Source organism: Pinus tabuliformis, chromosome 3_2 (genome assembly GCF_031772625.1).
Source record: "Pinus tabuliformis cultivar Carrire ecotype Pingquan chromosome 3_2, CPIR1, whole genome shotgun sequence".
In the NCBI taxonomy this organism is placed as follows: domain Eukaryota; kingdom Viridiplantae; phylum Streptophyta; class Pinopsida; order Pinales; family Pinaceae; genus Pinus; species Pinus tabuliformis.
The window spans coordinates 898,830,037-898,847,323 of record NC_142302.1 but is presented as its reverse complement, the minus strand read 5'-3'; the positions used below and the strand labels follow the sequence as shown (position 1 = coordinate 898,847,323).

Below are 17,287 nucleotides of genomic sequence, written 5' to 3'. Positions count from 1 at the left end.
TTTTTATCACATCAAAATGGATATTGATTAAAATGGCTTGATATGTGATTCTATATACGATGTCCAGTATACATCATTTCTAGCTCCACTTGACATCTTTTTCTGTTGGAAAAGTAACTAGGTTCAGTCTTCATAATTATTTTTGTACTTGTATCGATTTGTATTTTATAAGAAAAAGAAAATTATTATTTTTTCATTAGAGTCTAGACAATATGTTCTTCATGCTTCTAGGTTTTGTTGAGTAAAAGAAGTAAATTTGAGAAGTCCATTTGGACTATTTGTATGAAAAAGAAAAAGATTTTTTGTTAAGTAAAAAAAAAAATCAAATTGACCTCCGTACAACCAAGTCAGCACTCTAGATGGTCAGGTCGGTCTGCTCAACAGATGTGGCCTTTCATAGTGACGAACAACTATATATAGACGCGAATCCTCCACCAAAACAGAAGCAGTTTGTGGAAGTTCTGTGAAAAAATCAGAGGCTTATGGACAAGTTATTGAAAAAGATAAGTAAATTCGTTGCTATTCTGTAAGAAAGATTGAAGAAATAGACGTGAGTTTCTTCTGTGAAAAGGATGCAAATCTTCTGTGACAATTGACCTGGAAAGGATGCGAATTTCTGAGGAGATATGTGAGCTACCAAAACTATTCCTGTGATGACATGCAAGCTGATGAAGGACTATAATAACTGTAACTTGTGAGCTAAAGAAGGTCTACAAAGTCTGTAAAATACAAGCCTGTGACAGATCTGTTTGAGGACAAAGTATGACAGGGAATGGAAGGCTGACTGGGGGATCTTATGGAGGAATTTGTCTTGGTCTTGGTCTTGAATATCTCATTTGATCTGATTCTATAAGAAGAAGATTGTTCGGGTTTCCCCAATTGTGGGGTTTTGCCCTGGCATGGAGCCTGTTTCTTGTGTTTATTGTCTATTGTGATCTTCATGTTTATATTTTGGTAGTTGCTTGATGAAGAAAAAGAACACAAAAAATTTAATAACTAGCCAATAAGGTTCACAAGTAATTATCAAGTAAGGAAAATCAACATTAATCTCCAATTACCTTGATTTTTCAACATTTTTTGCTATAAAAACAAACAATTTTGCTATTTGATTTTCTTGTGTATGTTATATCTGGAAACTTTAGCTTTCTGTTGGTATTGTTGCTCCTTAGTGTGAATAGCACTGATCCTATATTGGATGGGATATATGGCCAGCCAATGATTTAATATTTCTTATAGATGCTCATTGCTTTGATTTCTTTTGTTGCATACATCTCAAAATCCAGAGCTAATGTCTAACTTAGATTTTTATTACTTGTCATGTAGTGCTTGACGTTGGAGCAGCACCAGGGGCATGGACAGAATATCTAAGTCGAAATGTTGAGATTGTTTTAGCAATAGATCCTGGGAAGCTTTGTACTAAAGCTCAAAAGTCAAACGTCAGTCATATTTGCAAAAAGGTTTAGTATTGGATTTGTATCTAACAATTGTGTCATTTATAAATTTGTCCTTCTTGATTGCTTATTGCTTTTTTTTTTCCGAGGAAAGAATTCAGCCTCCCTCAGCTTGAGGGGTAGAGTGAGGTTGCTGGTACCAGACCAGCCACAAATATACTCATTTAAGAGTCCACTTGAAGCCAATATAACAATATTCATAGGCATGCAGCCATTACAACAATATTTCTCAAGACATTATAGCTTATCATGTAACTAGTGGGAATTTGAACCTAGGTGGGGAAGATCGCAGCCATTGCACCCAACCACCCAAGATAATCCCTATTGATGTTGATTGTCTATTGCTATTGCATATTTTTGCTCTATATAAACTAAAAGTAAATGGTGATTTGTCATAGAATTCATTTACTACAATTTAATATTATTTCTATTGAATTTGCAGCCAATAAACTAATCCAGGAAATATGAGCCAGTTCAAATTCAACCAATGGTATATTTGGAATTTACAGAGCCCTTTGAGTTAAATTTATGAAAGAAAGTGGTAGATGGCATATATTACTTGGACTTCATGCCTGTTCTGTAAGGTTCATTATGCCCTTTGAAATACGTTTCCATTGGTCTTAAGTAAGTGCTTTATGATAAAGTTGTAAGATTTACCAATAACCCATGTGTGTCGAGGTATCCAATTAGGTGTCAAATTTAAACCCCTATAAACTCTTAAGTTGACCACTATCGACGTGAGATGATTCCACGGTACAGTCATCTCTCTTGGTTTATATTTTTTATATCTCTTGTTGCCATCCTTATTGTTTACAATTAACTAACTTGTTTCCTATCTTTATATGCTCTGTGCACAGCACATTATGCAGCCTATGGTGGTTGCAAATTCAATGGTGGGCAGTCTGTTCACCTTGTTGGTGAGAATGCTCACCAGAGGATCTGCAAGTGCATGCAGAGTAATTTCGTCCTGCCCTGGGAAACTATAACTCCATTTGGCAGATTACAATGACAAAAGGCACATAACCACAACCACATATAATAGAAAAAATCTTCAAACTAAGTAAACCAGTCATGCAAATTTGAGAAATGTTATTATTTTTGTTAAACTGTCCGTTCAATATCAGTATAGATTCATACAACTTCACCATAAGGATTTACTGCAAGGTTCTGCTTCAAAAGGTACTCCTATATATATATATATATATCATCGCCTAACTACTTATAACTCAAATTGGGGATTGCCATGCTGAATGACATGCCTAATTTAGGTGTATGCTGCCTTGAGGACCTAACAAAGGCATCCTTATAGTGTTAACCACCAAGTTTATTGGTGAGAATGCCCACCAGAGGATATGCAAGTGCATGCAGAGTATTTTCCTTCTGCCCTGGGAAACTATAACCCCATTTGGCAGATTACAATGGCAAAAGGCACACAACCACAACCACATATAATAGAAAAAAATGTTCAAATTAAGTAAACCAGTTATACACATTTGAGAAATGTGATTATTTTTGTTAAACTGTCCGTTCCATATCAGTATAGATTCATACAACTTCACCATAAGGATTTACTGCAAGGCTCTGCTTCAAAACATACTCCCCTCCCCCCTGCCTCCCAACACACACACACACACACATATATATATATCATTGCCTAACTACTTGTAACTCAAATTGGGGATTGCCATGCTGAGTGACATGCCTAATTTAGGTTTATGTCTCCTTGAGGACCTAACAAAAGCATCCTTATAGTGTTAACCACCAAGTTGGGAGTATATATAAAGGTACAATACAAAAACAATGAAACATTCAAGAAGGGTAGATTGAAGCTACTTATAGAAAATTTCCTATATCCAAATCTAAATCTCGCTGAGCGTGGTATCATAGAAAAATCCACAAGCTGGAACTAAGTACTCTCGAGTGGTTCACCAAATAGGGGTACATCCTCCCTTGAGCATTTTGAACTTTACATTCGAGTTGGTTACAAAGAAACTGTTGTGATTGGGGAATTCAAGTCCATTCTCTGTGTCCTTGGTTCTTGTTTGTGAATAACCAATCACATGACTAGCACATTTCCTCCCTTCATCATTATAACCACCTTCTATCAATGCTTTAAGTTGTTTACTTCTTAGTAGGTATTTCTTGCTCTTCCCTACTGAATGATGAGTGATATCCTTGTCACTACACTAATAAATGTATATTGAAAAGATTCTCCATTATTTGATAAGCTGTATCACTACCTCATCTACTACGTTGGTTAGTAGGAGATCCTTCCCCTCTGTAGTGTATGATTCCACTCTAGTTTAATTGCAGTTAGAGTATTCCAATATGGGAGTATTCTACCATCCTCTCTTTCTTTTGTATCTTGCATGATAAGTTTAGACGACAAAGTTCAAAGCAATATAGCTGGATACTCCTTATCTTAAATGTCCATAATTAGGGGAAAAGAATATCATGTTGGACAAAGTCGTCATTGATGTCAATACGTTAATGCATTATTGAAGATGATGGAAACCCTAATGGTTGATGTAAACCCTAAGACTACTAAACCTTGATGTAACCCTAACCCTTGCATTATTGTGCAAACCCTTGATACCAAATGCACTAACGAAATACCCTAAGTTCTAAATGTATACCCTATACCTTGCCACCCTAAGCCCTAAAAGGATCATATATCCTATGTACACAAACGAAGCCCTTAGTCCTAAATGATCAAACACTAAACCCTAGAGGTTTATATGGTGCCCTAGTTTTGTTGAAGCAAGGCCTAACGGATAAAATGTCTTAATCCTTGAAGAAGGCCTAGCATGGAAGTTTCCCTAGCAAGACAATGGATAAAGCATTTATATGGAAGCCCTAACATTGTCCAAGCCATATGATGAAACCCTAGGTATGTCAATATGATGACAAAATGATGAAACCCTTGCAAAATGATGAATATGCCAAATAATCCCTCAAACAGGGCTATCATGACAAACATTCATATGAGGCAAAGAAAATTAAATTATTAACAATAGAGATCATTTCCTGAAAAAAAATATAATTATTGATGATAAAAAGACCTTAATTGAGGATGGAATTGACATAGACTCGTAGAAGACATTGAGCTCTTTCCAACGAGCACTTACACGCCTTCTGACTCCTCATAGGCTGAGAGAAATTGAATTTACAAGATAGAAAAAGCATAATTTTTGATGGTAAGCCGACATAAGCCTACATGTACAAGTCAGCCCTCCTTTCAAGTGACGTGTCTCTTCGTTAGAGGGCAAGTTATGGATAAATAAGAGATCAAATTCCTCAATCTGGTAAGGAAAATTCAGACAAGAGACACAGTGATAAAGGGAGGCTGAGGATCAGTTCACAACTTGTGAACTAATAGAAGAAAAGGTCTCGGACCTATGGTATAAGACCTCGACCTGTGGAGCAGAAAAGTCTTGAAGACCTGTGACAGTAAATCCGAGTTCCCTGTGGCATAATTGCTATGACAGGACCTGAGTTTTCTGTGACATATTCCTGTGATCTAGCTCGAGTTTCTGGTGGAGTAAAGCCTGTCATCAAATCCGAGTTGCATGCGAAGTAATGCTGTGATCAAGCCTGTGTTTTTATGTGGAAGAAGAAGACCGAAACTCTGCCTTCATTACAGACTTTGACCGAGTTACTCAAGGAGGATTTTTGTGAGGTTGAACTTGATGTCTTGTTGGCTGTCTTATGAAAGCATCTTTGCTTGGAGCAGCTGGTTGAGCAGATTTGTAGCAAACCTCAAGGATTTGAACTTCAAACTTGTGGTATTTGTTAGCAGTTTTTGGCACCTTTTTGAGAGTAGTTGCTGGAATACAAGGCTGAGTTAAGGCCAAGTTCTCTCAAGTAACACTGAGGAAATTACAGTGGATGGAAGGTAAGTTAACACAAAATTGAAGAATTTGTTTTGTGACTGTGATAGCAGCAACAGGTCCAAACTACAGTAGGCCAAGAATCTTAGTCCAAGTCATGCTCAAAACTGTGTTCTTTTAGGGGTTATGTCGAGTTTCTAAAAGACTTGATGACATCCTTTTGTGAACCTTCCCGAAGCTATAACAAAGTTTGGATTTGTTTTTGAGCTAAATTTGAGAAGACTATTGCAGCTCTCCATTGATAGAATTGTAGGAGCATTCATTGAAGATTTGTTGAAGCACTATTGAAGGTAGCCATGGAGTGTTTAAAGCCTATTGAAGACATCTTGTTGGGAAGCTTTGTTGAAGACCTCTTGTAGAAGCAGATCCTGAAGTCATTTTTGGAGACCTTGATGCATGACTAAAAGCCCTAATGGAATAATTTTGAAGAAAATTGGTTGGGAACATGAAGAGCCTTGGAGACACCTATTGTGGATGATGAAGTTGTCATTGATAAGATAGTGTTATGAAGAATATTTGAAGGCATTGATTGAAGAAAATCTTGTAGACGTCGTCAAGGCTTGTGTAGAAGATCTTGGAAGCAAATTGGAGAGGGTTGGAGCCCTGGAGGATAGGAGTCCTCAAGAAGATTAGGTTGGAGCCTATGCCAGTGGAAAGGGTTGGAGCCCTAGAGGTTGGAGCCTCGTGAAGCCCAAGTTGGTGCCAGGTAGAATACAGGTTGGAGCCCTAGAGGTTGGAGCCTCGTGAAGCCCAAGTTGGTGCCTGGTAGAATACAGGTTGGAGCCTGGCGATTTGAAGATTGGAGTCTTCATTTTGGGTTGGAGCCTTGACCTATTATTGTACTTGATTCATTGTAAAGAGGATTGGAGTCCTCGTCATTTCTGATTAATAAAATTATTATTCTATCATTGTTCATTGTGTTCTAATTATAAGTGATCTTAACTGGTAAAAAATAGCAATTGTAAAGAAATATTGATTCACCCCCCGTCTCAGTATTTCCAACATATCATCCATTTGAATTATTTCTTTTGCTATCGTTAGAATTACCATAACTTATACTTTGTAGTTTGTTCAGGTAATTCATTGCATTGGTAGTCTTTTGTGGTCTTAACTCATATGTTGCCTTTTGTGAAAAAGTCAACTATAACCAAGTATTCCAAAAATGATTTTGTATACAATGCTTTTGCATGCATTCTAGCTAATGAATTCAGCTAAATGAAGGCTATCAACAACTTCGTAATTTTTTAAAGACCCATAGGTTTTCTCCATGGAATCCATCCAAGCCTAATTTTTATACACTATAGGATTCCTCCACCTACATGGGCTTTACACAAGGTAATACTTCTTCCTTGTAGGGATTTACCTAAGACCAAATTGTTGAAAATTGTAACTAGGTTCGGTCTTCATTATGATGTAATTGTAATCATGACATTGTGTATTCTTTATAAAGAAAGAAAGAGAAAGAAGAAGAAATTATATTTTTATTTTTGGACTATGGGTTCATACTCAAGTTTGAGTCAAAAACATGTTCTTCGTGATTTTAGGTCTTTCTAGGATAAAGAATAATATTGGTCATGTGTCATAGTCCCATTTGGACTCATTGTAATGAAGAGAAAATTTGTTTTGTCAAGAAAAAGCCATGGATAAGTCCAAGAGCAAGATCAAATCGGCCTAAAGGAGGGCTATTCGACCCCTCAAGGAGGCTATAAATACAAAGGAGCTTGACCTCATTTGGACACTCATCTAAAGCAAGTTCAATCTGCAATAGTGAAGAAGAAGAAGAGTAGTTGGGAGGACAAAGAGGAGAAGCAAAAGTTGAAGTTTTCCAAGGAATTTTTTTTCTTGTCTCGCTAGGGTTTGTGAAGCTGCCAATTGCAAGAGGTTGAAATTTTGAAGTAGTTGCAGGAGGCCGAAATTGCAGGGCCGAAATTTTGTCGCAGGGCCGAAGTTGCAGGGCCGAAATTTTGTCGCAGGGGCCGAAGTTGCAGTATTAAGGAAGCAATATGAAAGTTTTGGAAGCTGTATCAAGGAAGATCTTGCTGGGGGTTGGCTTGGGGCTTGAAGGGTTTGTTGGCTTTGGTCTTTGGGTCTTGGAAGTCTCTTTTGTAAGCAGATTCAGAAGAAGAAGAAAACCATTTTTCTGGGTTTTCCCCTTGGAGGGGTTTTGCCCTAGCTTGGAGCCTATATCTTGTGTACTCTGTGTCTTTTTGATCTTCATTGTTTTGATAATTGCTTGATGAACATAACTAAAGAAGTAATAAAGAATCAACTAACATCACAAATAATTATCATGATAAGGAAAATAAGTTTTAATCTACAAGTCTCCATATTTTCCAACATGGTATCAGAGCTAAGATGTAAGAAGGAGACTGAAGATCACATCTTTGTTGGCACTATGACAAGGGTTACAAGAAAGGATTTCAAGGTTCTTGGAGATCTTGCTACATCTATCAAGAATTATATATTGAAGATCATCTCCAAGCTCACAAAGGAAGTAGTAAATGGAAGTTTGTTCTGTGCTTTATCTGACATGTTCAAGGATGAGAATGTATGGGTGGTGCCTCTAGACATATGGCAGGAGAATGCAGTCAACTCCAAACCCTATTTAATGGAAACTCATCTCATTCTATTGAACTTGGAGACAACAAGAGCTATCCAGTGAAAGGCATTGGGTCTACATCATTGGAGCTCGAGTCAGGTGGAAGCATTCACCTCAACAACATTTTATATGTTCTAGGTCGAAAGAAAAACTTACTTTCTACTTCTTGTCTAGAGGATAAGGGTGACATAGTTGCTTTTGTTGATGGCAAGGTTTTGGTTTGGGGTAAGGGCTCTAGTATTAATGAAGCAAGGGTGATTGGGATTCATGAGGGGACATTGTATAGACTCTATACACCTCTAGCTCAAGCTATAGTTCACTTAGAAGTGAGTCCTTCCGAACTATGGCATAGAAGGTATGGACACCTTCATTATAAGATTTTTCCATCTCTAAGTCAAATGGTCAATGGCATCCCTGAAATAAAGGAAGATCATGAAGGGATCTGTAAGGGATGTGCTCTAGGCAAGAATATAAAGAAACCATTTGCAAGTAGTGATACCAGATCTAAGGAAATTTTAGATCTCATACACTCAAATGTATGTGGACCTATGGCAATGAAGTCTCTTGGTGGGAATCAATACTATGTAACCTTCATTGATAATTACTCAAGGAAGGCTTGGTTATACCTTCTCAAGAACAAGGATGAGGTATTCAAAAAGTTTCAGGAGTTCAAGAATGAAGTGGAAAACCTAACCGAGAGAAAGATCAAAATTCTAAGGTCAGACAATGGTGGAGAATACACCTCCAAAGAGTTAATAGCTTTCTGCAAGGAAGCAGGAATCAAGAGGGAGCTCATTGTTCCCTATAATCCTGAACAAAATGGTGTGGTAGAAAGGAAGAACTGTACTATTGAAGAATGTGTCAGGGCTATGCTACATGATCAAGATCTCCCTCAATTCCTATGGGGAGAGGCATGCATGACAACTATCTAATTACAGAATCAAAGTCCTCACAGGATTCTTAACAACATGATTATGGAAGAAGTGTTTACAGGGAAGAAGCCAAGTGTGGATCATCTTTGGATATTTGGGTATCCTGTGCATATTCATATACCCAAGGATAAAAAAAAGAAGCTAGATACTACCAGTCTAAAGGGTATCTTTGTGGGATATAATGCTTCATCAAAAGCATATAGAATGTATATCAAGGAGGATCGTCGAATTGAAGTGAGCATGAATGTCATCTTTGATGAGAGCACAGATTACAAAAAATCAAGGGATGTTCTGGTTGCCTCTGATGAAGAAGAGATACTTATCTTTGAGGATATCTCTAGGGACGTTAATGGTCAAGAACTAGGACCTGTGTTAGAAAATCAGAAAGGCATAAAGATTTTCTTATACTTCATAATTACTTGTGAGATTCTTGTGTTCTTATTAATTTTCTTATGTTCTTCTTTTATCTTAGTTCATCAAGCAATTACCAAAACAATAACACGAAGATCAAGGACACCAGATGTAGGCGGACAGCCAGGGCAAAACCCCAATCTTGGGGAAAACCCAGTCAACAAATCTTCCTTCTATAGTTTTCTTGAGATAATCCAAGACTCTTGACTTAGACACAGACTTCCTCCACACCAAGTCAACCTTTTCTTGTTTTAGCAAATGATCACTTTGCAGTATTGTCTTCAACCTAGATGCAGCAGAAGCAACAACACTTCGATGCAGTAGTATGTTCGACCTAGCAACTTCGATCTTAATGGAACAACTTCGACCTTGAAGCACTTAGCTCTTCAACTTTGACCAACACTTCTACCTTGAAGCAACACTTCGACCTTGATGCTGTACTTCGACCTTGATGCTGTAACAAAACTTCTTGATGTCATAACAAAACTTCTTGATGCCATAACAAAACTTCAACCTTGATGCCGTAGCTAAAAAAATCACACGTTTGAGATAACCCAAAACCTTTGATCCTGCAATTCTCCTTCCTCCTTTGCAACTTTGCACTTTTTCATGGCTTCTTCTAGGAGATTGAACTTGTGTGAGTGATTGTCCTCCAAATGAATCAAACTGCATCAATATATAGGCTTCTAGTGAGGTCGAATTACCCTTCTTGAGGTCGACTTTGTGTGGAGGTGACATAATTCATTTTTGACTCAAAAATAATTCTTTTTACATGATTCAAATGCACAAGAAGGGTCTCTTTAAATGTACAATGACTCTATTGACTCAGAATAAATCCTAGAAGTCCTCAACGAGGACTTTGACCTAAAATATGATGACCCAAGCATGGAACCCATGCTTTAATAAGTCATAATAATAATAATAAAATTTCCTTTAATTCTTTTTCATAAGTACATTTTATTATGATTCAAATACAATTATGAAGACCAAACCTAGTTACATTTTTCAACACTTCCTCTTAACTAGGGAGGTATTCATCATATACAAGTACAAGGAAGATCTCCAACTATGTGAACTATGAAGAGTTTAGGCACCGCAATGTCATGGAATAGATTCCTGATCAGGGCAATCTACCCAAAGTCTCTCAACAGTTTAGGCTCCGCAATGCCACGAACTAGATTCTTGACCAGGGAAATCTATCCAAGTGGGACTAAGATGGACTAAAGCTTTCAGCCTCTCTAGGTACCATCAGGCTTACTTGCTAACCACCAACCCAAGGATCTAGGTGCGTGTTCGAGGTCAGAGCTCAATGACCAATGCCACCCTCCCTACTTCGGGATCTAGACATCAACACATAGTGTCGACGTGATGTTCTCCCAGGCAATGCTTCACTCACAAAGCCTCAACAAATCCAATTTTTACAATCAATAACAAATCCATCCTGATCAAATCAATCGGTAACAACAAATCTCTCTTGATCAAACTAATTGATAACAACAAGCATGTAAAACATGCTATCAAAACTTCTGAGAGATTTACTTGTACAAACACAACCCTAATCAGTAACAAAATTTCACATGTACATAAGTAAACACAACCCTTCAGGGTTTTTCAGACAACAGATATTGCTTCTCAATTTATCACAGTAGGACTTTCAAATGAATCTTGATAGAAGATTCCTCAACCATTCAACTTTCTTTCCTACTTCAAACTCAACTTTCCTTCTGTTAGCAACACCTTAATATGTGTTCTTCAATTACTTCAAGGTATCCATCATGACTATAGTGTGCCCTCCCTCTCAACACGAGACTTGTTTCCATGAAGACAAGAGTGATGTATCCTTCTCTCACTTATGGCCTTCACTAAGACTTACGATTGTTAGTCCTGGTCTAATGCACGACACATGAAGTAGAGAACCATATCCATCACTCCCTCTTAACAAGGGAGGATCTAATCATTCCTATACAAGGAATATACCTAAGCTCCATCTTAACCTAGGAAGATCAACTTTTTTTTATGACATCAGAGAATCTTTCATGGCTTCCATCCTTCTCATCAGAGTTATCATGACCATCATCATCCATATAACTTTCTTCATCATGCTTATCAAATGAACATCTTCACCATCTTGAAGATTATGTACCTGCACAACTTAGATAGCAAGTACAACCAAATCTATAGAAGCATGAAGTTAACCATATCAAAATCATATTATAGTGGAAGAATTAGACTTTATAAACATAATTAGTAGCAGACTTGTTAAGTTATGGTTGTTCTATGCTTATAACAGTTTACTTCTTTTTCTTACTATATTCCACCGATTAGCAATCACATGTACATAAAGTAAAGTGCAGATAGAACATTAAACGATCGACAGAAAACAAGCCAAGACAAGAGACACAAGATGTGGCGGCTAGCCAGGGACAAACCCCACAATGTGTGGGGAAACCCTTTGACCAAATCTTCTTTTATCTTCAATAATTCAACAGAGGAAATAGTACAATAAATCTGATTCATATCAGCAGTAGCAAACCCTAGATCAGTAGCATCAGCATTAGCGGCTTCATTATCAAACTAGGGCAGACCATATCTCACAAACCGACAGTCATTCCACCACCAAAAGTTTCGGCTTCCAGAGGAGGTTCAGATGAACCTACAACGCAGTTCAGATGAGGAGATCTTCTAGGTCACGCAAGTCAATCTTTACTTCTGCAGTTGCAGCTTCAGTTTCAGCAGTTTCCGGCTTCAAACTAGGGCAGTCGATATCTTGCAAACCGTTCGTCGGATTGACTTCATTCCACCACCAAAAGTTGTGGCTTTCAAAGGAGGTTCAGATGAACCTACAACGCAGTTCCAAAGAGGAGATCTTCTAGGCCACGCAAGTCAATCTTTACTTCAGCAGTTGCAGCTTCAGTTTCAGCAGTTTCCGGCTTCAAACTAGGGCAGTCGATATCTTGCAAACCGTTCGTCGGATTGACTTCATTCCACCACCAAAAGTTGCGGCTTTCAAAGGAGGTTCAGATGAACCTACAGCGCAGTTCCAAAGAGGAGATCTTCTAGGCCACGCAAGTCAATCTTTACTTCTGCAGTTGCAGCTTCAAATTCAACAGCTTCCGGCTTTACATGTGTGAGAGAGAGAGACCCATTTCAGCACAGTAGAGAAGAGACTCATATCTACGCAGTAGAGAGAGAGAGATGTGATGAGATGAGTGAGTCCAAATGAGGAAAAGTCTTCTTATATTTATACACAACGTTGGTGGGTGAATAGATGCGACTGTTGGGCTTCTGAGCCTACATGAGTTGTAGGTCGGCTTGATAATAATTCCATAATCAAAATAAATTCATATCTCCATGAATACTTATCGGAATTGGATGATCTTTATATCAATCCTACACCTCTCGACGAGAGGAATCTAATAAAAATATTATTAGCCATGAATAAGATGACCCACATGAAGTTTTGCCCTGGTTGCCAATTTTAACACTCCCTCTCAACCATGGAGAACTTCATCTGCAATCTGTCTATCGGTCGTTACTATTCATCCATCAAATGCACTGCCTTGTACAGCCTGACCCTTGCCCTGCTCTGCTCTATTTTGCCTGTTCTGCTTTGTCTTGTTCTGCCCTGCACTGATCTGTACTGTTTTGTTCTGTTCTGCTCTGCTCTTGCATTGTTCTGTTCTACTCTGCTTTTGTCCGAATTATGAAGAAGAAGAAATGATCGAGGATGTATCATACTGACTCAAAGTCAGTCTCAGAGTATGTACCACTGGTCCCAGACCAGTCTCAACCGACCCGAAGTCAGCGTCATAGTGAGTACAACTCCAATTGTCCCAGACCAATATCATCCTCCACTGACTCAAAGTCAGTCTCAGAGTATGTACCACTGATCCCAGACCAGTCTCAACCGACCCGAAGTCAGCGTCATAGTATGGTACAACTCCTACCACTGGTCCCAGACCAGTATCATTGATTCCAGATCAATGGAGGTCATCCTAGCGTAGGGAGTACGGTAGTTACAATGATGCGTCCATCGGTACTACTATGGTCCCTAACTTCATTTCCCTGCTCATTGATCAGATGAGAGGTACTTCCCATGAGTCCCAGACTGCATGGGTAGGATGCCTCGACAGGAGAACTAATCAATCCTGTCCTCACAGGAGAACACATCAATCCTGTTACAATTGCCATGGAGAACACATCAATCCAGGCCTCACAGGAGAATACATCAATCCTGCTACAATTGCCATGGAGAACACATCAATCCAGGCCTCACAGGAGAACACATCAATCCTGCTACAATCGCCGTGGAGAACACATCAATCCAGGCTGCCATGGAGAACACATCAATCCAGGCCTCACAGGAGAACTAATCATCCTGCTACACAGGAGAGCGAATCATCCTGTTCCACAAGAGAGCGAATCATCTTGTCCCACAAGAGAGCGAATCATCTTGTTCCAGTGTGCACCACCAGGGGAGGGTGAGTCACCATGTGGTCATATGTTGCTCCAGTAGGAACCGCAAGCCCTCAAAGCTCCCAGAGCTCAATGTATGCAACATGCAGGACCCTTGTACAAGGGTTTCTTGCCGACTCCAAGTCGTTTGGGAAAATCACAGATTAGATCTTTCCTCGGGGCTTTGACAAGGTGTATCAACTTGTACATCATCTTAACGTGATGGAGCTTCCTTGCTCATCGACTTACCATATCCCAGATGTCTATCTGCTGGAGCAATTGACGAATACGGTATTCCTCAATAATCGAATCCCACCTCTGGTTGTTACAGAGAATCACAGTGGTATCCAATGTAAATCCAAATAGCTCACTGAAGAGCTTTCGCAACCAGACTGCCTCACACGAGGTTATGCTAGCAACAATATATCCTGCTTCGGCGGTGCTCAAAGACACCGACTTCTGCTTCCTGCTCATCCAGGATATCGAAGCAGATCCCAAGGTGAAACAGTACCCGGAAGTGCTCTTACAGTCCACCACACTGCCTGCCCAATCAACATTAGTATATCCAAGTAGTCTCACATCTCCGGCAGTGTATCTTAATCCATGAGAGATTGTGTCCTGAAGACATCTCAGAAGATTCCTGGCATCAATCCAGTGAGGCTCAACCAAATATGAGCTCACAATGCTAACTGCAAAACATATGTTCGGACGGAGGTTCACCAAGAACATCAATGCGAATGAGTTTTTGAAACTCAGAGGCATTTCCCAAGTCTGGTCTGACATCACTACCATATAACTTCTAAAAGTTAAGATCCTCGAGGTAGTCACAGGCTTGCAGTCCATCATACCGAATCTTTCCAATATATTTACCACATATTTTCCTTGAGATAGAAAAATTTCCCTTGGCCTCTGCCACACTTCAAGTCCTTGGTCCTTCATTTCAAATTCAGAAGCCATCTCCCTCTTACATTTGTGAATGAGAGGGTTTGCACCTGTTAGAAAGGGGTCATCCCCATACAACACCAGTATGAGAGGCTTGTCATCTTCAACCTTAAAGTAAAGGTTAGGATCAGCTTCACTCCTAGTGAATCCCAGCTTCATCAAGTAGCTATCGATCCTCTCATACCATGCTCAGGGTGCTTGATTCAGCCCATAGAGAGCCTTCTTCAACCTGCATACATGAGATTTTCAATCATAAATCTCAAATCCTTCAGGTTGCTCCACATAGACCTCTTCTTTGATAGAACCATGCAAGAACGCGGTCTTAACATCCATCTGATGTAGGTTCCATCCTTGTGAAGCCACAAGGGCTATGATCAAGCGGATGGTCGTATATCTGGCAACAGGTGCAAATATCATAGTCTATACCTCCCTTCTAGGATAAACCACGAGCAACAAAATGAACCTTATACTTTTCCATACTTCCATTTGCTGCATGCTTTATCTTGTAAAGCCATTTTGAAGTAACAACAGTCTTGTCCTGGGGTCTGGGAACTACTTCCCAAACATCATTCTTTATGATAGACTCATATTCTTCGGTCATAGCATCCTTCCATACTTGATGCTTGACTGCATCTGAGAATGACGAAGGCTCATTTTGTATGATCGTGCTCATGATGGTCAGGTATCCTTGATACCTATTAGGTTTCTTACTTTCACGAAAGGTTCCTCGGGGTGCAGCATGTCCTTCAGCATCATCAAGTAACCCCTTAAGCCATGAAGGCCTCTTCCTAGAAGAGGAAGGCTCATATGGAGGAGGATCAATCGGATCCATGGGTTCTTCTACATCAGGCATTGATTCATCATCCTTTTCTTTCGGTTCCCTGGTGTCGGCTTCTTGAGAGCTCCTCAAAGTCGAAAGATTGATCACCTTGCTGAGAGCCATATCTTCGTCAAAGGTGACATCATGACTAATTATGACTTCCCTTTGACCGGCTACATAGATTCTATAGCCTTTAGTATTTTCACCATAGCCCACGAAAATTCCCTTCTTTCCAGATGCTCCCAATTTATTTCTTTTCTCTTTCGGCACATGAAAGTATACAGGGCTTCCAAAAATTTTAAAATGAGAAACATCAGGTTTCTTACCGGTGAATTTTTCTTCAGGAGTCTTGGAACCCAATGCTTGATGAGGGCATCGATTTTGTACATATACGACAGTGTTTGCAGCTTCAGCCCATAGAAACTTAGGAAGACTTTGATCATGTAGCATGGCCCAGACAGCTTCCATCATCGTGTGGTTCTTCCTTCCCACCACACCATTCTGCTTAGGAGTATGTGGTGTAGTATTCTCCCTCTTAATGCCAACCTCAGGTATGCCTGAGTGAACCAACTGTAATATATCGGAGGTCTTGCTTTGGCTTGAGGGGAATGGTCCCCTTTTGAGATTTCCTTTGGCACATCCCGGACATACACCTTCTTTCTCTACTTGGAATTCAGGCATCCCTGTCACCATCTGTCTTACATCGGGTAGAGCTTTGTAATGAAGGTGGAAAAACCTCCGATGCCAAAGTTCGAACTAAAGAGTTGTGTCACAAGACATGACACCTGGCGGACTTCCATTGACCTGATATAATGAATCAACACTAAACCCAAGAGTAAAGGCATCTTTAACATTATTTTTCCATATACATACCTTGCCATTGCTGAAGGTTACCTTGTAGCCTCTGTCTTCCATTGCCAAGATGGACACTAGGTTCCTTTTGAGGTCAGGTGCATTTAATACATCCTGGACTTTCTAGCCTTCTTGAATGGTTGTCCTCTTCCTCGATCTCCAGCTCTCCTCTTACCTTTGTTGTTGAATTTGTCGTTCCTTTGATTTGCCATTAGAGGGATTTTGATCATCATCCCGGTGTGAGTCCTTTCTTCTCTTTGCATGAGAAGAAAAGGCAGCAGGAGGACCTTTAGGCATGGGCATTTCTTGCACTTCTTCCCTTGTTTCTTCTTGAATGCATCTAGCCATTAATTCCTCGAAACCAGGAATTACATTATAGTTCAGAAGAGTAGTCTTGAACTCGTACCATTCGGATGGTAATCCTCCAAGAGTTGTGAGTGCCATTTCTCTGTCAGTGATATTTTCCCCAATAGATAGGAGATCGTTCTTGATCTCGGTGATTCTTAAGAAGTATGCTTGCATACTTTCATCCTTACTCTTCTTGATTTACCTCAGCTTATTTCTAAGAAACAAAACTTGATTTGCATCATTAACTTTAAATAAACTCACCAGTCTATTGTAGATTTCCTTGGAGGTGTCCAGTTCAGAGATGTAGGCCACCAAGTGCTTATTGATAGAGTCCCGGATGATCTTCTATTGTTTTTACTTCTCCAGGTTTCCATTTGTTCCAGGCAGCAGCGGATGCATTTGATGGAGGCTCAATAATATTGCCTCCAACACTCCTTGATTCTCAAGGGTTAGATCGATAGACATCTTCCATCTGTGATAGTCAGCTTTCTCACGGAGCTTGTCTTCGGCATGAAAGAGTGTTGAGGACCCCATAGTTCTTTTAGGATAGCCTTGCCAATCTTCTCTTCAATGATTTCTCTTGCTCT

At 39.5% G+C, this 17,287-nt stretch overlaps 1 protein-coding gene across 2 annotated transcripts in view; it reads left to right on the top strand.

Annotated features, from left to right (window-relative positions):
- Positions 1-17,287, top strand: part of LOC149183516 (uncharacterized) — a 294,542-nt gene that overhangs the window by 131,142 nt on the left and 146,113 nt on the right. For both annotated transcript variants that reach the window (XM_089418756.1, XM_089418754.1), the window contains exon 5: positions 1,324-1,457. In XM_089418756.1, coding sequence (XP_089274882.1) covers positions 1,324-1,457 — 134 coding nt within the window. The remainder of the gene's footprint in view (positions 1-1,323; positions 1,458-17,287) is intronic.